This window comes from Netta rufina, assembly GCF_964035555.1.
Source record: "Netta rufina genome assembly, chromosome: 28".
NCBI classification, from domain to species: Eukaryota; Metazoa; Chordata; class Aves; order Anseriformes; family Anatidae; genus Netta; species Netta rufina.
In genome coordinates, this window is record NC_140152.1 from 3,757,519 (window position 1) to 3,777,765 (window position 20,247).

A 20,247-nucleotide genomic window follows, 5' to 3' on the forward strand; every position below is an offset into this window, starting at 1 on the left:
GTGTGCTCTCCCCATCTCTTCACATGACCACTGCTTAGATATTAAAGGATATACAGACATTTGTGCAAAATCTGTTTGTTTTGAGGTCTTATTAGGGATTACGAGGAAGGTAATGCAGTCTTTTTAGTTGTGAAATCTCAAATGTGTCCTTAAAGAAGTTATTTCCAATTCCAAACGCACAAAAGACTAAGAAATAAAAGTTTTTGCTGACAGAACCTCACATTTTCGTTAGATTCATAAAAATGGGCAAGGCAACCCTTGTAATCTGCACAGGTATTAGCTGGGAAGAATTAACCCTACAAAAATTGAACAAATGGTTCTTTCTAAAGATGTATTTACCTTCCCACTTTTGCTCTCTGTAGATTCTAAAGACGGTGCAATTAAAAACTCAGGTTTTCAGAAGCGTGTAATACAAAATTGGATTTGGTACAAAAGCAGCTGTAACAAACAGCTTCCACTGAAAGCCATCCTCTATCACACAGAATAAGCAATCAGCCCAGCATTTAGATGTCCCAAAGCATATTAAGAGCAGCTTAAAACCAATTAGTCGTTTTTAAAGCACGTGCATAGGAGCTGAATGACAACTTTAAAACTTTTATTCTCTGGAAAAATTGAAATTGTGAGGCAGCAGCATGCTGTTAATCCATATTACCTAGTTAGAGCTATAAAACTGTCCATATTCCTTACCAGTACAGCTTGGTCATCTTCCATTTCCCATATTCACCACATGTCGCTCGGAAAGCAGGTCATCTCTGCACAGGATCAACCATTTTTCGGAGTAAGAATTAAAACCCAGTCTGAAAATGAGCCCTGGATGCTGCTCTGCTGACTGCAGGGGCCCTCTAGCGGCTTATGCACAATAGCAATTAAACCTCCCGCACCCCCACTCGTCTGCATTTCACTGAGGAAGACTCGGATTAATGACTATTTGGGAGAAAATGTTTCCAAAAATTACATAAAACACTAGATTTTGTTTAGATTGCCAAGGCAAGGTAGCATGCTACTCTTTTTGCTCATTTTAAAAAAATGGAAAAAGGTTAAAATGAAAACCACTGAAATTACACACAAGACCTAGAAGAGTGTTCAATTTAACCTAGGATCTTAAATCTCTGCAGTTCAAACCGTGCTTGCAGGATCCTTTTATCCATACATTCTTCTACATTCATTACTGCAAGGCATCTTCCCTTAAACTACCCCTCTTCAGAAGAAAGCTCAAAGGCTTCAGGTCATACAAAAGAGCCTCCCTGGAGTGAATTGCTTTAAGTGCACAACACTTGTGTCTGACTACCTGACTGCACCCAGATAAAATTCAAGGTGTTTGTTGAAACCCAGGTGTTAAAACCATTTATACAAGGTCTACCTCCTCCTCGAGTCATATAGCTTAAAAAAAAATGTGGCTGAGTAGATGCCAATAAGAGTTTGCAGTTTGTTTTTTTAAAAGATAACCAGCACCACACTCTCTTTATTCTGGTGAGGGACCGTTAGGGATGAAGAAGGCTAATTTAACATAAAAAATACCACAAAAAGTTAGATGCGTTAACAAGACTAGTTAAAATTTCTCAAAAACAAACAAACAAAAAAAAAAAACACCAATAGCGAATTAATTTTTCCTGTACCAGAATGAACACAACATCCAATTTATTTTTACTCTTAAATAGAACATCTTTATTCAACCAAATCCAAACTGATTCCAAAACTGTAGGATTGGCTTATAGAATTAGTTTTGCTATTTATCTATTCAAAATCCCTTCCATATTGCTTAGGAAAAAAAAAATCTTTGAAATTTTAATTTGAAAAGCGTTTTGTTAGGAAAAATGTGAGAAAGTGAGAATCCTTTTTTTTTTTTTTTAAATAATCCTTTTCTGTTTCTCCAAAGAAAAATGGAATACTGAGGAAAAAAATGAAAAGTTTTTTCAAAGTTACAGGAATACTTCCCTCTACTTTACAAAAACGACAATCAAGAAGTGTGACTTCCAAGTGACCTAGACAATGGTGACATTAGCAGACACATCAAGAGCTGGGAGTGACCAACAATGCAGAGTTTTACAGTTGTGGTCTTCAGTTGTGCCTCAATTCTACCCTGCATACTAGGCACCGCACTCTAAGCCTAGCTAACCACTTTAAAGTTCTCTTTATTTCAATGAGGTTGAAATACTTTGAAGATTTTGGTTCAGGGGCCTAAAGGCTCACTCCCCGGAGCAAGCGAACCAGCATACGCCACATTATTACATGACTGGCTGAGGAGGATGAACGTGTCCTGTCCCTTGAATGTGTTAGGAGCTTGTACCGAAGAGCAGGCCACAGTCCCAGGGCTGCATTTTGAAAGCGTTATCATCTTTTACTTCATAGAAAAGTTACGTTTCCAGCCAAAAGTCTCTTCCAAGTTAACAGCCATATTTGTGGATGACTTTCAAGATCCAAATAACCTAGTGGATGCAACAGAAAAAGAAGTAGATGAGAACCAGGTACAGCCTAACAGTCATGCCAATGCCATTCCAGCTTGAAACACCAGCGCTCGTCTGCTGATCAGTATCGCTCTACATCAGAGCGTACAGCTTTGCAAATGAAAAGCAAGCAGGTATTCTGCTAGCCTTTCTATCACAACTAAAACCTGAAGTTTCCAGAGACTACTCTCAAGGCTGATTCCATTCTATTATGTGGTAGTTTCACCTCACCCCCAAATGAACAACATCACTACAATAACACTGAAATGCTGAATCAAATGATGTCATATCTAAGGCTGAAGGACTTGCACACTGCAGAGAGGTTTTCATGCACTAACGGTGTCTATATAAGCAAAAAACATATGAGATCAGCCAACACCGTTTTGAAGATCAAAGGAGATGAGGGAAATGAGATGTAATTATGGAACATGAGAGTGGGAGAGAGCTGGAGACAGATCATAAAAGAAACACAAGAAAAAAACAGAAGTATCTGACTTCCAATAAACAAGTGGCAAGATGCTGCACATATCTACTTACACAATCATACAGAACATCATGAAGACATTCCACAAGGCAATGAAGATTCGAAAATACCTAAGACTCAGCAAGAACTCTCTGATATTATCACCTAAAAATCAAGAGGAAAACAAACTTCGATGTGAAAAATACCTCATACATTGGCAAGTCACATTTTCAACACTACTTGAAAAACAGAAGGAACATAAAAATACAAAAAGGTGAAAATAACCAAAATTAAAATTTTAGGTATGTTCCATGCTACGTTTGGTACATCCCTACTGTGAATGGTTAGTAAAATAAACAATACGTGATAAAAAGGGGTCACTTTTAAAACGGGAAGGACAGCCTGCTGTCAGTCTGCAGCCTTCTGTCTCCTTCAGCAGAACTACAAAGGAGCAAGGTGTGTGCGTGTCATGCAGATGGAAATCAGGTTGCAGGCAGTGTTATCTCTGCACCACAGGCACCTACACTTCAAAAGGAAAATAAGAAGAAAACAGAAAAAAGGAGAAGTATGTTTTTATATTTCTTCTCAAGTCACCAGTTTGAGGTCAAAATCGACAACTGTCACTCCTTCACGTAGGTGTCATGGAGACAAATTTTCGGTTGCAAATTTTAGCTAGCTGTAAATCACTTATTCCAGCCAGAAAACAACTGACACTCAAACGAATGGGGAGGGGGGGGGGAAGGGGGCTAAACTTGTACTTGTGGTGCCACAAAACGTGCTTTGATCGAGAAATTGCTACAGAAAGCGCCCGTTCCTGCCCCGTGCCCGCGGCTCTGAGCGGAGGCGACCCGCGGGTGCTGGCGCAGCACCGGCAGCGGGTCCCATCCGTTACCGGTTGTCGGCTCCCGGGACTCCTCGCCGAAGCCCTCCGTGTCTCTCTTCCTCCTGTGGGACAGCGAGGCGGCCGTTACCGAGCGCTCATCGCCCCCGGGGGAGGCCCGGAGCCGGGCCGGCAGAGCCACGACAGCCCCCAAAACGACAAAAAAATGGGGAACGACGCCTCCCCCCCCCACCACCACGACCCCTCTACTCACAGCCTGAAGTTGAGCACGGCGCCGGCGTTCACCAGCAGCGTCCTGAGGAGAGACGGAGAGAGCGCGTCAGGCGCGGCCGGACCCCCCTCACACCTCCCGTTACCCCGGCGCCACCCCGGGCCCGGCCCCCGTTACCCGCAGAGCAGCAGATCCCCGATCATGGCGGCGGAAACGGTGGCGGAAACGGAAAGGGCAGGGGCACGGAGAGGGAGAGGCAGCGCCTGCGCCTTCCCCGTTCCCTCCCCGCTGTCCCCGTTCCCTCCCCGCCGCCTCTGAGGCACCGGGAGCGGAGGCTCCACACGCGCGCCCCCGCCGCCCGCTGAGTAGCGGGGTCCGCGCTGAGGACCCGGGTTCGAGACCGGCCTCCGCCGCCGCCTCCTCCTCTCGCCGCCGAGCTCCGTTAGAGGCGAAGCCGCGCCCCGGACCCGGCCCTCGAGGCGGGGCGGCCGGGAGGAGGCGGAGAACGGGCCCGGCGGTGGCGGTGGAGGTGGCGGAGAGCGGTGGTTGCTGCCATGGATCTAGCGGGAGCTCTGCAGCTCGGGGAGCTGGCGGCCGCCTTCGCCGCCCTGCCCGTTTTTCCGCTCTTCGATGCGGCTTATTTCATCGTCTCCGTGCTCTACCTCAAGTACGAGCCAGGTCGGTGCGGGCGGGGAAAGCGGGGGGGAGCCGGGGGCTGCCCGGCCACGGCCCCTCTGTCAGCGGTGTGGGGGGGTGAGCGGCGGCCCCCGGCTGCGGGCTGAGGCAGAGCCTCGGGTCCCGGCACCGCTGTGGGGGCAGAGGGAAGGGGCTCCCTCAAAGCCATCTCGTGGTGTAGTTAAGGTGGGGACCGACCACGTTAAGGGTCTAAACCCAGTCAGTGTTGGGTTCTGACCACGTTAATTAAGGATCTAAACCCAGTCCCTGTTGGGTTCCGACCACATTAAGGGTCTAATCCCAGTCCCTGTTGGGTTCCGACCACGTTAGGGGTCTAAACCCAGTCCCTGAGCTGCTGTCCCCGGACTTAGCATTGCATTTCTGTCCGGTTACTTCTCTATTTTTGTGTCTGTGCTCCCCTCCTGTTTATACGCAAAAAGGCTGTAAGTCAAAGCTTGTTTTTTTCCACCTTCTAGTCCAAGCCGTAAGCTGTTCTCAGCACCCTAGATGACCTTGCTGTGTTTGTTCCCTTGGGCCTATCTTGTAAAGATCGATAGATTTGCATCTCAGCTTTCGCTTTCTCCGCCGTTGCGGTCTGACTGCGCCTTGTTTTTTTCCAACTGCTGCCTTCTCTGCTGTGTTCTAGATACTGCATGCACCCCTCCTGCTCTGTTGTGAACAGTTTAAGTGTAATCACCCGATGACTGAGGAAAAAAAAAGCTGCTTTGGTATAGTTTTTTAAGTCCTCCCGTTGTCGGATTTGCGCGCTGTACAAGCGACATGCTGTTCTATTTAAACTCCATGTAAACAGAAGTGCTGGCTTTTCGAGGCCTGATCACTTACAGCTGTCTTCCAGCATTAAGTCCTGAACGGGACAGTTAACAGGCAACTCTCATGAAAATACCTCTAAGAGCCTGGTAATCCACTTGGACTGCATATGGCTGGGGTGTATTTTTCACTAGATTCCTACACTGCCTCATCCCACACAGCTCCTGTACTGAAGAGCGGGTTTAGGACACTAATGTCCTGTTTCCTCCGTGGGAACAGCGTGGCTTAATGGAGCCAAAGAGAAATAAGTGTCATTAATTTGAAGCCTCAAGCTAAACTTTGGGTTCCTACAAAACCAGCTCCATATCGTGGCTGTTGCAGCTGTCTCGCTTCCACTGTCTCTCCAGCTGGTTCAGATGTCTTTGGGGATGGAAGAGTCTGAGTAGTCATAGTTCTAGCATACGCTGATTCACTTACTGCTATGTAAGGTGGGCCACTGTTAGTTAGGTATCTGAAACACTACATAAAAGACTCAGGAATCAGTTTAAGGCGATGAAAGAATCTTACAGAATTTATGTTCTTGAGAAACTTCCTTGAAGAATCACAGCAGTGGACGAAAATGGCTAGGGGAATCAAAAAAAAGGCAAACAAAAAAATTCCTACCCCACGACAGGAGGTTGTGGGAGGAGACCATAATGTATTACCAAAGAGTAACACTGTTTTAATATCTAGTTGTCTTTTCTGAACTTAGAGGGCATTTGTGAAGTAGCACAGGAGCAGTGAAGAATCCTCAAATCCCCTTCTTTCAAATAAAGATTAAGAATGACTGTTCTATTTTTACAGGTTATCTTATGAATGAAAGAGCTGAAACAGATTGTTCATGAATTCTAGAGGGCACCTAGGTTGAAGCAATGGAGAGAATGGTACTAGTATGCATTTTATTTTTAGACTGTAAAAATACATTGATTTCAAGGGGAAAAAATGTTCTTTCTGATTGCAGTAAGTAGGAGCAAATGTAGGAGATAAACTCTTAGCCAATTCATAAACTTCTAATGAGTCCGTTGATATGAAACCTTATGGGGGGCCTGCAAGCTGTGATCACGTGTATCATATCTTGACTCTATCCGGTACAGATCTGCTCAGGCTTCACAGAATACGCTTTTTTTTTTTTTTCATTTTGTTTTACAAGCACTTTTCTTTGACTTTTTGTTGTTGTTGGAGAACGTGCAAGGCAAGTGTCTTAGAAGGTCTTTAAGTTTCTGCCTGTTTGTTGAATTCATCTTCTCATTTAGAATTTGCTTCACAGGAGCCGTGGAGATGTCTCGTAAGAGCCCTTTTGCCTCCTGGCTTTGTGCTATGCTCCACTGCTTTGGAAGTTACATACTTGCTGATCTGTTACTTGGAGAAGCACCTATTCATTACTTCAGTAATAACTCCAGTGTCATCCTGGCCACAGCAATCTGGTGAGTCCTCTGTGCTTCATCTCCCTTACCAAGCATAAGACACTGCTGGCTGTGCACAAAAACCTTGTATGAGAAGGGAGGTATTCTGTTTGTGTGACACATGTATTATCGTGTTTGGATGAACTAGGGAAAGTGGAGGTGGTATGAAGTAGTCTGTGAGTCTTTTGTATTTCTAGATCTAGTTTCCAGTTTCTCTGACCAGCTGTCTAATGATAATACAGGTGGGGGCCAATCACACTGCTGGACACTTCTATTCATAGCTGCCACAGCTGGACCGTGGCCAAACCACAAAAGCAGCAGGCACTGCTCTGATACCACATATAGCAGGAGAGCGGCACACAGTGAAGATTTGGGGGCGTCATCGTCTCTGTATTAGTGAAGTGTGCACAAATTAACCACAGTTATTCCAAGTTTAATTTCCTCAGTGTGTAGGGGTTGTGTGTGCTTTTGCATGACAGAACCAGCATTTCTTTCTTTCTGACATAATTCAGGCTAACGCCGCAGTATTCGTTATCCTCTCCATACATCGCAGGTCAAGATGAACAAATGGGTCCTTAAACTCCTTGCATTTTTGTTCCAGGTACTTGATATTCTTCTGTCCCATGAACCTCTTCTACAAGTGTGTTAGCTTTCTGCCTGTGAAGCTCATCTTTGTGGCGATGAAGGAAGTGGTCAGAGTTCGCAAAATTGCAGCCGGGGTCCACCATGCTCATCACCAATACCACCACGGGTGGTTTATTATGATGGCTACTGGATGGGTCAAAGGTGACGCCTGGGATACTCTAAAGCAGCAGGGGTGCACCCAGCCTTGTGGAGAGGGATGGGGAGAGTCTGAGAGTGAAGCTTAAGGTCACCACATCACTCAGTGCTGACCAGCAGGCTGGTTAGTCAGCTGGCTCCAGTTAATCACATTCCATGGAACACACATTTATTCATACTTGCAGAATGGTTGTCAACTGAGTCATCATCTAACTTTAATGGAGGCATGAAGAATTAGGAGTCACTAATGGGTGCAGAGCTGAGGAATTCTTTATTCTCTCTCCTGTGTTCTACTGTCTCTGGCCTTGTCTGTATCTTTGCAGGGGGATTCTTTCAGTGTTGAAATGGTCTAGTCGGTTTTCCTTTAGTTTTGTATTTGTAGTAAGTGCTTGTGCATCAGTAAACAGAACAGAGGCAAATGCCCTTTTCCCATCAGGAAACAATTCATGGAATCTAGAAAACATTTAATAGAATTGTGATTTTCAGGTTGGAAAGGATCTCTAAGATCATCTACTCCAACCTCTAAGCTAGTAACGCTTCTCCTGCTCCATTGTTTTAGGGTACCTTCTTTTAAGTTAGGGAAGAAAGTCATGAAACTTTTGTTCCCCTGGGACATCTAGAGGAGTCAGCAGAGCTCTCTTCTGATGTGTGGACGTTCTAGCTGTTTGCTTTTACTGTTTCACAGGTTCTGGTGTTGCCTTGATGTCTAACTTCGAGCAACTGCTGCGTGGGGTCTGGAAGCCAGAAACAAATGAAATTCTTCATATGTCCTTGTAAGTAGCTATCCTGTACGTTTTCTGTCAGACTGAAAATGGAATTTAAAGAGCCCTTCAGGACCAGATGCAAAGTACACAAACCTTCTAGACAAGTTCTTTATTTCTCTTCTAGCCCTACAAAAGCTAGTCTGTATGGCACAGTCCTTTTCACTCTGCAACAAACTCACTGGCTCCCTGTTTCTGAAGCTAACCTCATCTTCTTTTTCACCATGTTCATGATAGTTTGCAAGGTAAGTTGACAGTAGATTTGCTACTAACAATTCTACAAAACCAGAGAAAGGGTACAGAATTAAGCTGGGGGTGTTCACCAGTTTAAACTGAAACATTGACTTGGGAATGCTGCTTTATGTCTTGTTTGGTGGGTTCTGCTTCTAACTTTCTAGAATTTCCTTGTAGGTGCCCATCTTTTGCTTGCCCATGCAGAATGTTTGCTTGATTAACTTCATAATGAAGTGAAGAACTGAAAGTTATTTTCAGGAAAGTTAGTGATGAAATGAGGTACTCCCCAGTGCAGTTAGAAAGCACTCACCAGTTTCTGTTAGTGAGATACTAGGACTAGTTCTTTGCATCTAGCTTTGGTAACCTTACTAAGCCACTATTGAAGGCATTGGCTGTACGTACCAGGAAAGATCTGCTCAGGAAACTATAAGCTAAATTCTCCATCATATAGGTAGTGTGCTATAAGATCCTTGTGATAAAGCCTCAAGTTATGTATCAATAGGGCCTCTTACAAGATCTGGGATAAGTTGATTGCTCCTTACTAGTTAGCCTTTTGTAGCTGCTGTATGAGGTTTTTAACTCCAGGTATCCATTGTTGTGTGGCAGGTTTTCATGACGGCGACTCACTCTCATGCCTCACCTTTTGCTCCAGTGGAAGGCTTCATCTGCCCAGTTTTCTTTGGCTCAGTTTCTAGCGGACACACCAGTCATGATCAGCACGGGGCCTCCCATGAGGTTTCCCATCCACCGCCTCCTCCTGTGAAGTCAAAAGAGGAGCTAAATGAAGGCACAAGGAAACGGAAAGCAAAAAAAGCTGAATAAAAAAAAAACCAACAACAACCAAACAGGAAATAGGCCAAGAAAATTCTTCCAGAGCTGTGTCTCAAAGCCACCTGTGGCCTCCTTTATCCTCCAGTTGTCTTAGACTTCAGAGGAGAGGTAGAAGCCAGGACACTGCCAGGCAGGTCCCTGAATTTCATTTGAGCTCTCTGTGTTGCTGCTTGCTTCTTTGTCTGTCTCTATTCTGATCATATTTTCAGGGATTTGTAGATTTGTGCCAGGATGATAAGTGGGTGTCAGTTCCTAAATCGTCATGCAATTGATGCAGCATTTTCAATTGATGTGAAATCTTTCACTGTGTGTATTTATGAATGGAGGTAATGGTTTGTGTTCCTGCAACTCTTCCGTTCCTGTGAGTTTTCATTGACCTCTTTGATGTCTACCAAAACAACAAACTGTTTAGACACAATCAATGTGGAAATTGGATTTCATGCTCAAGGAAATTAAATGGTCTCTCATGAGCCTGATCTAATTTTTCCTAGCTCCCACATCTGCCATATCTCCAATTAATGTGACATTTTATATGCAATAAGGGCATCAAGTCTGGTGTCCTGGCCAAATTCTATGCTGTGAAACTACATTTTTTTTCTCATCCAAGCTCTCTTCGATTCTCAATGGATGTAACATTTTCACTGTCTTAACTAAGTCTTTGCAAGACCTTTGAAGCTGTAAAATGCTCTTAAGTGCTATGTATTGGTACTGTTACTATCCTCAACTGTTGTGTAGTGCTGCACTGTTAATAATTGTGTGTCCCACCTCCAACCTGACTGTATTTACCTGGGGAAGAAGCATGGTTCTGGTTTGTTTTGTAATGCTGTGGGATATAAGAAGGGTGTGTGAGTGTAAATAGGTATTTATTACTATTTATTTATAATTGTCGGGGTACCTAATGAATGGACCTGAAATCGTCTTTTTTAAAGCTTTGCATCTTTATACAGGAGAATTGGATACTTCTAAGTATGGTCCTAAGCTGTGCTTGAAGCATTGATTTTGGTGTGCTAGGAGACAGCCTGAACACTTACTGTATGCAGGAAGGAGCACTTCTTATAGTCTTAAAGTAAGATATAAGGGCTGAAGAAGTGGATTTCACACCAGCTGATTAAAACTACACCAGCTGAAGAAATTGACTATTCTTTATAGGTCCCTTTTGGCCTGGTCGTCTGTGAAAGCAGCTCATGCCCAATGAGTGAGGAAGAATATGAAATGCTTTGCATGGCTCAGGGAGGAGTCTGTCAGTTTGTTCATGTTCTGCTTAGTGAATACTGGCTTTTAGGCTAGTTTTAAGCTGTTCTTGTAACTGATTTTGTTTTCAGAAGTGTCATCTTAAGCATTGTGCCCTAAAGACTGTAACTCATTCTGAGTTTTTTGTTTGTTTGTTTGTTTTGTTTTGTTTTGTTTTTTATCACCAATGGCTGGGATCACTGCAATGGAGAAGGCATGCTTGGGGGTTTAGAATTGGGCTTTTAGTTAAGCAGTGTGTCACCATGCCCAGCAGTAAGGATTGCTGCTGTCATTTTGCAACTGAGAATATAAATTGGAGGATTTAAGAAAAGTTGTTTTTTTTTTTGTCCCTATTTCCCAAATCAAAACTGATGGTTAATTTAAAAAAAAAAAAAAAAAAAAAAAGAAAAGATAATTAACAAAAAAAGATTCTTGTATAAAACCAGATGAAAGCCAGTAAAAGAGGTCAAATTATTTGTGGGCTTGGGTTCAGAAAGTGCCTTAACTTGTGGGTTTCCCTCCAGTAGAAAACATCTTCTACCTGACAACCGTTCAATTTTGCAGTTACTGATCTACTGAAACCTGATGTATCACTAGCATGCAAAAGACTATAAATAATGTTTTATGAGGTGTTTGAATCAAGGGGGATTTTGCTTTATAAAAGCCCTTAACAAAATAAAAATTATCAAGTGACTCTGTCCAATGGCACATGAGGAACTAATGTGTGTTTCTTTTACTGTCGCCAGTCTTGGAAGCCACACATTCCTTGATCGCGTTAAAGTCTCCTTGGCCCAATGACAGTGATTCTAACTTGACTCATGTATGTCCTACAAGTATGTCTGAGTATATTATAAAGGGAAACAATATGGTGAAAGATCCACTGCCTTTGTTGTATTTGTAGTGTTATGTCCAAGCAGATTTTCTGAGATTTCAGGCAGGGATATAAAGAAACTAACTTCCAACTTAGTCCCGCTGGTGCTTATACCAATTGATTCCATCTTTCCTTTTGTGACTAAAAGATGGAGGGGGACATTCACTTGGGACAGGTATGTATACACACGTGTGCACAACCACACAAACACAATTCTAGCGTATCTATATGAGTTTCAGTATTTCTGTTTGAAACAAACGAAAAAATCAAAATGCTTTGAATGGATGTGTTCATTTAGCGTGGTACTGTTAACAGCTGCTGCTTTCTAAGAGCCAGAGCCCTTGCTCTTCGAAATATTTTGGATTGAGTGAAATCAGCTGCTAACCAAGAACAGGTAGGAGAAGTATTCTGAGATAGGTTAAAATTAAAGCTCTGTACACCTTTAAAATTCCTCATCTGGAATGTGATTATCAAGAAGACAACTTTGAGGTCACAACTTTCACTTAGGGAAGTCTTTCATAGCGAGATACGGAACCTTTCTTGAATTTCCATGGCTCAGCGCTGGTGACCTTTGGTACAATTCCAGACAAGCCTCCTTCATCCTAGCTAGCAAAGACATTTATTTCAAAAGTAGTGTATTTTAACCACTGCTGTAGGGGCACAGGGTTCTGCGGGGCTTCTACACTTCAGGGAATACACTTCTGAGCTAAATCTCTTATTTAGCAGTACATACGCTTCCTCCTTAAGGCTCTGGCATGTAGTTTGGAGGGAAGAGGAGAACTCACTACTTGGCTGACTAAATGAGGACCAGCAAAAGGCTATTTATTTTTTGGATTGGTTCCACTTTTTTTTTTTATTTCTCCCCAGATCTAACTCTTTTAAAAGTTTATTAATACTTCTTATCAGAGCAGTTGAGAACTTAAGTTGCATTGGAATGTGGGATTTAAAGTCCATGCCTGACCCAACCAATAGAAAAAAGGGTCAGTGCAAACCGAATGCATATTTTAAACAAACAAAACCTCCAGGAAAAAAGCACTAAAATTTTTCATGTGGTTTAACCATTCCTCTCTCCCATGACTTCCATTTCTCAGGAACAGATTTCACTCAGGACCCAGACAGAACAATAAACAAGAGCAGGCAGATGAGTGTATGTGCTGCAAGTGCTTTGAAAAATCCTGCCACGTCTAAGGGGTCCCATGCTGTGCCGGCTGTGCAGAATGTTCCCAGCTCCAAACTGCTGCAGCACAGGGTATGAGACGCATGCCAGGGCTTAGACTTCCACGGGACAGACGTCATTGCTTCCAAAGAAGTTCTGATCTGATAACTCCTGATGCTAACTCTATAGTGAGATGTAGCTAAATTTAGCAATAGGCTTAATCCTCAAAGAGGCCCTGGTTGCCTGATGGAAAAAGCAAAGTGTTTCAATTGCTGCTGTCAGCATTTCTTGTTGACTGACAGGTTTCCCTCTTACATAGAGAGCCAGAACCAGTGTCTACAGCTTTCATTGTTGCAGATTAGCGTTACGGATAGGGAAAGCTCTACCATTCCTCTATGCTTGTAGAAAAACAACAAAATATAGGATAAATTTGCAGAAAACATAAATTATTCCTCACAGTATGCGAACTGAAGTAAAAAAAATGGGAGACCAAAAGAAGAGAATTTCTATAATAACGAGCTTGCGTGAGAAAGGGCAAAGCCAACAGAGCCTCAGGCTCGAGCAACCTGTGGTTTTGGTCTTCTCTTTTCCTTTTATTACTATCAACAGTATGTACACTCGTTCATAATTTGTTCAAAGAGTAACCAAATTATATAATACAGCTAGGAGAAGAGGCCCAGACAATAAAGGTGGATGTTACCTTGGCCATCTCCTGAGCCATAGACAAGCTGTGCCTTTTAACACTTTTAACACAGGGTTTTACTAACATGCAAGTGATGAGCTGCGAAGTGCCTGCTGCTTCTTCCTGCAGCCTAGTTCATGGCTGTATGGTGCTTTAAAGTTGTAAAATGCTAGATCAGTGCTGTGAACATCAGACCAAATAACACACAGAAGCCTTAAAAAATACAGCGTTATGCACTTCACAGTAGCAAATCTTTATTTGGGCCCTTAGGTATAGCTGACTGCTTTAAAGGACCTAACTTTAGCTATCGTAAGACAAAAGAAAAAGGATTGTGTGGAAGGTCAGGCTGGTATAACACGGCATTTCCTATGACCTTAGATACGTAGCTTTTTGCTGCAGCAAGGATTTTTCTCTTATCAAGATATTTTAATTCTTTACCAAAATAACAAGAAATCAGAATATAAATAGATAAGAGATTTTCTAGAAAGCTCGCAAAGATGGTTTGGATTTAGCATGACCTCCCATCTCTACAAGGAGGACAGGACACTGACAAGGCAAACTACTAGCAACGGGGGAAATATGCTGTGGATAGCAAAGCTGAGACCATTGCTCTGCACACAGAGGGTTGATATTTGCCTCTAGGATGCTCTTACTACTGGCTGCAAGGAGACATGGTTCGTCGTATGTCCATCCACTGTAAGGAAAGGCCAATTAAAAGGGCTTGGGTTTCATCAGATACCAATAGCATGGTCCTCGCTGGATAAACACCCACAAAATTACCTCCCAGCTAAGAATTTAATCCTGTCCTCATGTGGTCTGTAAAGGCAGCAGTCTCTGAGCGAGCTGTGGGGGATGACGGCTCACAGAACAGACAGACGGTGAGAAAACAAGTTCCCTGCCATGGCAGAGCCCACGCTGCCACTGACTCACAGTTGCTCCTCACTTCACCTCTGTGATGACATTTGTGACAAAGAAGGGAAGTGTATCGCTGTGACAGTGCGAAGAGCAACATTCATCAACATCTTTGAGTCTGGCCTCTCTTTTACACTTGCACTAGCATTTGCATTTTTCACACATTTTCCCTGAAAAAGTACCATTTATGCTATCTTCTATCCCAATGCTTATCTGTTTCCTTTATGCTCCAGAAGAGAATTTAGGGAAGAATTTCTTTAGAGAGCTTGCAACTGTAATCTTTTAGGAAGAATCAGTATGAGATAGTGATTTCATCTTACCTTTAGGGTACAAGTAAGCTGTAGATGTGGAATGCAGGAAAACAGGTCTGATATGTTTAGAGGCTTAAACATTTTTATAGCCTGAGGAAATCCAGAATGGCCCTGGAAAAGATTTGGTTGGTTGACTTTGTTTGGTTTTGATTTGCTAATTACAGAAACACCCTGCTCACCAGAAAGTAATGTGCTGCATTCCTGCAGAAAGCAAGCTGCTTCTTTTCCAATTATCTCAGTCCTCAACCCTTCTCCATAGTGCTGGCAGATCTTGACTTTGCAAAAAAAAATATCTGCTAGCTGGGGACTTTAGGTCCAACTGTAACCAACTGCTTGAATCAGTGGATTTGTTGGTGACAAGAATTGGTGTCATCAATAATAGTGACAAGTATCTGCAGCGTGAGATGCATACAGCACATCCCAGAGTGTTGCTGAGACGCATCCCAAGGCTCAAGCATTCTGTTTTGAATAAAAGGGGTTTTTACATCTCTTCTCATTGATATCTTCCATGTTTTGGTTTGCCTGGATGCCTCTAATTGTCCTCATCCTCCAGACTGTGTCTGCTGTCCTGCGATTCCTCCTCTCCAGCATGGTATACTTTCAGCAGCCTCAATGGAGCTGACACTTTCCTCTGTTACACTGCCATTTTTGATCACAGTGGCATGAAGAACAATCAAAAAATGCACGATGTTAGAGCCCTAATGTTGTCTTAGATTAGATTCAACTAATGTAGGCTAAGCCCCAATGTAGGCCCTTTGTAATTTCAGTTTCTTGGGGTAAGAGGCTTCATCTCCCTCCCCGTTTGATTTATGATAGATTAGGATGTCGGTTAATCTCTTCTTACTTGATTAATCTTCATAGTCATCTACCCAAGTATTGTGTGCAAAAGGATACCATTGCATAAATACAGATTACTAATTTTTCTTTAATTATTCCTCTGTATGCCAGAGAGATACAGAGAGGATACAGACGGGGATAGACACCAGCCTCCTAAATCTCATTTTGTGAGAGAAACAAGAGGAAGACAGCAGCTGCTCTGGCTGATACTGGTTTTCTCTGACATGCTCAGTTCATTTTCATGGAAAAGGCAAAAAGCCACAGAAACAATAGATTATGGTCTCCTGTGAGAAAATGGGAAAGCAGAAAGCAGCTCTGAGCAAGTGAATCTGCTTGACTGGTCTGTTCCCACAGAGAGAAAGCAGAGTTTCTTATGGGAAAAGCTATATTAAACAAATAAAGAAATAAACATATATAGAAACAAACTGAAATAGCAATGCACTATCAGTATCAGAAACAGACAATCAGGAAAGAAAGGCATTGAAAAGCACTCTGTGAAAATGAGACAGAGATACCTATCCTGTCAGGGCCATGCTGAAATGTTTCTACCAGTTGCCTTCTTCCTTCCCTGTGCATTCCAAGGACACTGGGACAAAGACTTTGCATTTCTGAGACCCCACTACCTGCTCTCCACCAGCAGCTGCAGTTTCCTGTCGCCAATGGCACCTGGGTGAGCACTGAAGCACACACACACCCCTGGGGGACAAGCTGGTAGGGGGGGACTGGCAGGTGGAGCAGGGATGGTGTCCACAACACATTCTGCACGTAACCCACACCTTGGAGCAACAGCCAAACAGCTTCTGTTGCTGGATTTCTACCATGAGCTGTAGTATTCCTTGGGAAGTCTTTTTTTTCTTCTCTCTCTTCTCTTTTTTCTACCCTCCTTGCTGTTTTTCATAAATTATTAAATGTCGCTTTTTATCTTTTCTCACGTGCTGGTCTTCTGGGGATGATACCCTACTCCAAACATAGTCACGTAGTGGCGAATATTTATTATGCACAATTTAAACTGAGGCCTGGTAGTAAACTCCCTCTCACACGATTTGACAGAAGTAGGCAAGCTCATGAGTATTAAGAAACCTCCTCCAAATAGCTGAGAGTGCCCAAACCATAACTGAGACTAGTAGTGGTGTGTTTACCTGATGCTAAAATACAGAGACAAGTATTTCTAGAATAGTCCAGGGCAGCAAACAAAGGAACCTCAGGTGTACAGCACCTGGTAGGGAGCACATTTGGTGCCTTAGCGAGAGGCCCTGGGGATTCTGCCCAAGTGACAGACGCTGGTTGCTATAGGGATGCTGTCCTCTCTGAATGCCATGCAGCTTCCCCACATCTCAGTGCAGATTTTCAACCATTACTGGTTTGTAGCTGACATTTTTCCCGGCTTTTCTGAAAGAAAGAACAAGCCAGCTTTCTGGAGAGAGGCACCACTACTGGTGTTCACTGCTGTTAGTCATCTTTTTAAAGAGCAGTTTCTGCTGAGGAGGTCCAGAGAGCAGCATGAGCTTCAGCCCAGATATACACCGGGATCTCCTCCGTGGGAAGATATTTCCTCTTCCTGTCCAGCCTTCCAGCCTGGTCCGAGTCTTCAGAAGCTCAGATTTTTCAGGTAAATAAGCTGAAAAGTCCTGAAGCTGCTGAACGCATCAGGCACTCTGTGTGAGTCTGCAAAGTGTTACACCGTGGTGACCCTGCTGTGCTTAGAAGTGAAGCCGTAAGCTTGTAGCTTCATTTGAAAGTGAAGATGCTGCACTTTATCTACGGCTTTATTCTGTCACACCCAATTTGCACTTAGAACATGTCAGAGATGGCAGAATTCTGCACTAGTTCAGGAACTATCAGCATTTGCAGCGAAGGCAAATTCAACCTAGAGCAATGCAGCATTTGCAGGCTTTCTTGCAAGCTTGGCTAACACACGTGTGATTCCCAGCCACCACTGTAACAGCAAGAAATATTTATGAAGAACTTCCCTTCTTGGATAATATCCAAATATTTCCCACTTCCTCTGCCTGCTGGGACACAGTTACCAGACTGAGCTCCTAAAGTGGTAACTGGCAGTGGGTAGCAATGACTCAGATTCTCAGGAATTACAAAATTCAATTTCCCCCCTCTTCTGAAAACCATTCACTCTGTCTTCATTTTTTTGAATAAGAAAACATGGATTTAGAGAAGCTTCCAATTCCACAAAAAGTGTCTTCCAAAGAATGAAAATACTGCAGCATCTTCTCCAGTAGAGGGTAACATGATGAATATGCTGCTTGGACAGCGGGGTGTTTCCAGCCTGAGCAGACAGTCAGAATTTACACAAGTGGTTACAGCTGTAGTTTCTGGAGGGAATGTGTGAAAACCGCAGGCAATCTGAAATTAGTGGATTTTCAGGAATTTTGGGGATGAAGATGTGACATGTGATTGGAGTCTCATCAAAAGACAGGGACATAAATTAAACTCACTCTTTCCCTGTAAAGTTTGGAATTGAGGGGGTCTGGAGTGCAAAGCAACACAAGGATTTCCCATAATTAATACAGGCTTGGTGAGAGCTAATTAATTAATCTATGGGTATTATGCTGACAGAGCTTGATTCCTGTTGGACAGCAGTGCAGACAACATAATTCCTAACCCAAGGGAGCCTCTTCTTCATCTGACACTGGCACAGACTTCATTAGTGATCACTTTTCACTTAGAACAGTCCCAAGGAAAGCTGCAGACACAGCCATTCCCCATCCTAATTTTAGCATTCCCTCTCGTACTGCTTTATCGCATGATCACGTAGTGCCGAGAATGTTTACATAGCTTCAGGGAGAGAATATTCCAGTTCTGAAGAAACTGTAATCTTGCATGATAACACATATGTAAGGAGAAAAATGTGCTTTATGTTCCCTTTGTCTTTTCATTTTGCAGGCGTGAAAATTAACCTTGAATGTAAGACTTGTGTAACAGTGAAAAGAGGAAGGCGCATGCACGTGAGCCTGGAAGTGAGCACTCATGCTTGTGTTTGTGTGCATGTATGTGCTTACCTGTCCTTCTATTTGCTTTCTCTTCTTAATTTATATTTTTTTTCTAGTTTGTTGTTTGATTTAATTCACTGAATGCCTCACTTAAAGGTGTCACACAGATTTTTCTAGAAAGAGATAATCTCTTGCAAAAAGCACAGCAGGGGAAGTGGCCATAAACATTTCACAGACCTGACTCTATGAAAAGACTCCTTGTGGATAGAATTGCCTTTTATTGTGGCTATTTGTCACTGCTGAGATGACCAACAGTGGGGCTGAGAGGTCTTAAAATAGGATGGAGAAATAAATCGCAAGGAATACGTTCTTTCTGAATCAGTGCTGCTGTATTGTGTTTTGCACTATGCAATCCAAAATTTTCCAGTTCCAGAGTTTTCATATTAGCAAACAGAAACACCGTGACAAGTCAGTAGGACTGAATATAACCTTGAAAATACACTTGTAATGGTATACGAGTAGCAAGCACATATTAGTATTCACATAGTAACGTGGGCACGAGCCCGCAGACACATGGAAACTGCAGTCTTACGAGACTTAACCAGAATGTCGTCTACATGAAACTCTACCCAGATGAGATGATAGCAACACAGGCTGCATTTTTGCTGTAAGGTCTAACATGACAAGTAAGTAAAGTAAAAACCAAACTCCTAACTTCTGTTGTGTTGCACAAATCCTTCCATGCAGACATGGCTACAGAAAGAGAGGCCCTCCTGGAGAAAGCATATCCAGGAGTGCAGGCTTTCTGTCAGAAGCAAGGCTTCATGTTTGAGGTAAATCACTTTTCTCCTGTCTGTCCTGTGCAAAGGCCATCGAAAATATGTGGGATGGAGAGAAAAGATGAAATATTAATAGATTTTCCATTCCCTTAGAAACTTCCTAGGAGTCAAATACTGCTGTATCAGTTTCTTAAATCTTTTGTTTTAAGTATGTTTGGATGCTTGAGCTGTATGGGTTTCAGTGAAGTTAGGTGGCTAACCATCTTCAATCACCTGGACCTGAGGGCTGATATCATCCTTTTGTTTCTAGATTCCTTTTGAAAAAAAAAATAAATGGAATGTATAAATTCCACTGGATATACTTCAGGGATAGCTGAATTAGTCCTAATTATACTAATTCTAGTACAAAAGGAGCTATGGAAATGTTGGGGATCGTTATCTTCCATGACAGAACATAGGCTTCAAATACTGCAACAAATAACCCACAGTCCTGAGGTTCCTTGTCCTGCAAAACTAAGTTTCTTAACTGGTCATCCATCATCCAGATCCCTAAGTCTTTCACAGGAGAAATCCCCACTGAGAGATATCGAATGTCTCAGCATCTCTTGTAGAGTTCCATATTTTTTTGTTTTGTTTTGTTTTGTTTTGTTTTGTTTTGTGTGTGTGTGTGTGTGTAGGTAATAGACTTGAGATGGGGTATTTCTGAGCTTGTAGACAGTGACTACAGAAATACAGAACTCTCTCTGGAGGAAATTGAAGCCTGTCAGAAACTATCAGCTCGCCACACCTTCATTGTAAGTACCAGCACTACAGCGCATGCTCCATCCCTATGGCTAAAGTGAGCCTTACAGGGCAGGCTGCTTGCATTGAGAACTTGCAAAGTGGGCAGGTAAGATGGTTTTCCCCAAAATTAGGCTTGCCTGAGGAGTTCCACAAATCAGATGGCTGATGGGGCTGAGATGTCAGTAACCGAGGTAAATCCTAAAAGATAAGAGAAGCCTAGACAGGCACACACATGTGGTCCAGCCCTGAAAATATGGTTTCTTCAGAGCTGAAGATAACAGATTGTGTGTG

General features: G+C 43.0%; 2 protein-coding genes across 4 annotated transcripts; one reads left to right on the forward strand and one right to left on the reverse strand.

The window, feature by feature from the left end:
* Nucleotides 1–1,616: 1,616 nt before the first annotated feature.
* On the reverse strand, nucleotides 1,617–4,261 carry SMIM7 (small integral membrane protein 7; the record flags this gene model as incomplete). 2 transcript variants are annotated; one of them, XM_084302752.1, is made up of 5 exons in its annotated part: nucleotides 4,137–4,261; nucleotides 4,002–4,043; nucleotides 3,800–3,852; nucleotides 2,982–3,072; nucleotides 1,617–2,426 (listed from the first exon to the last, which is right to left on the reverse strand). In XM_084302752.1, the coding sequence occupies exons 1-5, from the start codon at nucleotides 4,160–4,162 to the stop codon at nucleotides 2,411–2,413; spliced, it is 228 nt and encodes a 75-aa protein (XP_084158878.1). In that variant the 5' UTR covers nucleotides 4,163–4,261. The 2 variants fall into 2 exon arrangements, with proteins under 2 accessions (XP_084158878.1, XP_084158879.1); XM_084302753.1 differs by lacking the exon at nucleotides 1,617–2,426 and having other exon boundaries at nucleotides 2,978–3,072.
* Nucleotides 4,262–4,485: 224 nt separating this feature from the next.
* Nucleotides 4,486–11,393, forward strand: TMEM38A (transmembrane protein 38A). 2 transcript variants are annotated; one of them, XM_084302751.1, is made up of 6 exons: nucleotides 4,486–4,626; nucleotides 6,709–6,865; nucleotides 7,446–7,630; nucleotides 8,310–8,397; nucleotides 8,513–8,630; nucleotides 9,226–11,393. In XM_084302751.1, the coding sequence occupies exons 1-6, from the start codon at nucleotides 4,590–4,592 to the stop codon at nucleotides 9,439–9,441; spliced, it is 801 nt and encodes a 266-aa protein (XP_084158877.1). In that variant the 5' UTR covers nucleotides 4,486–4,589; the 3' UTR covers nucleotides 9,442–11,393. The 2 variants fall into 2 exon arrangements, with proteins under 2 accessions (XP_084158877.1, XP_084158876.1); XM_084302750.1 differs by having other exon boundaries at nucleotides 4,503–4,637.
* The last annotated feature ends 8,854 nt before the right edge of the window (nucleotides 11,394–20,247 follow it).

Coding starts and splice junctions, on each gene's coding strand:
- TMEM38A (XM_084302750.1), top strand. CDS start 4,514: ATGGATCTAGCGGGAGCTCTGCAGCTCGGGGAGCTGGCGGCCGCCTTC. Junction 7,631..8,309: donor GGCTACTGGATGGGTCAAAG/GTGACGCCTGGG, acceptor ACTGTTTCACAG/GTTCTGGTGTTGCCTTGATG. Junction 8,398..8,512: donor GAAATTCTTCATATGTCCTT/GTAAGTAGCTAT, acceptor TTTCTCTTCTAG/CCCTACAAAAGCTAGTCTGT.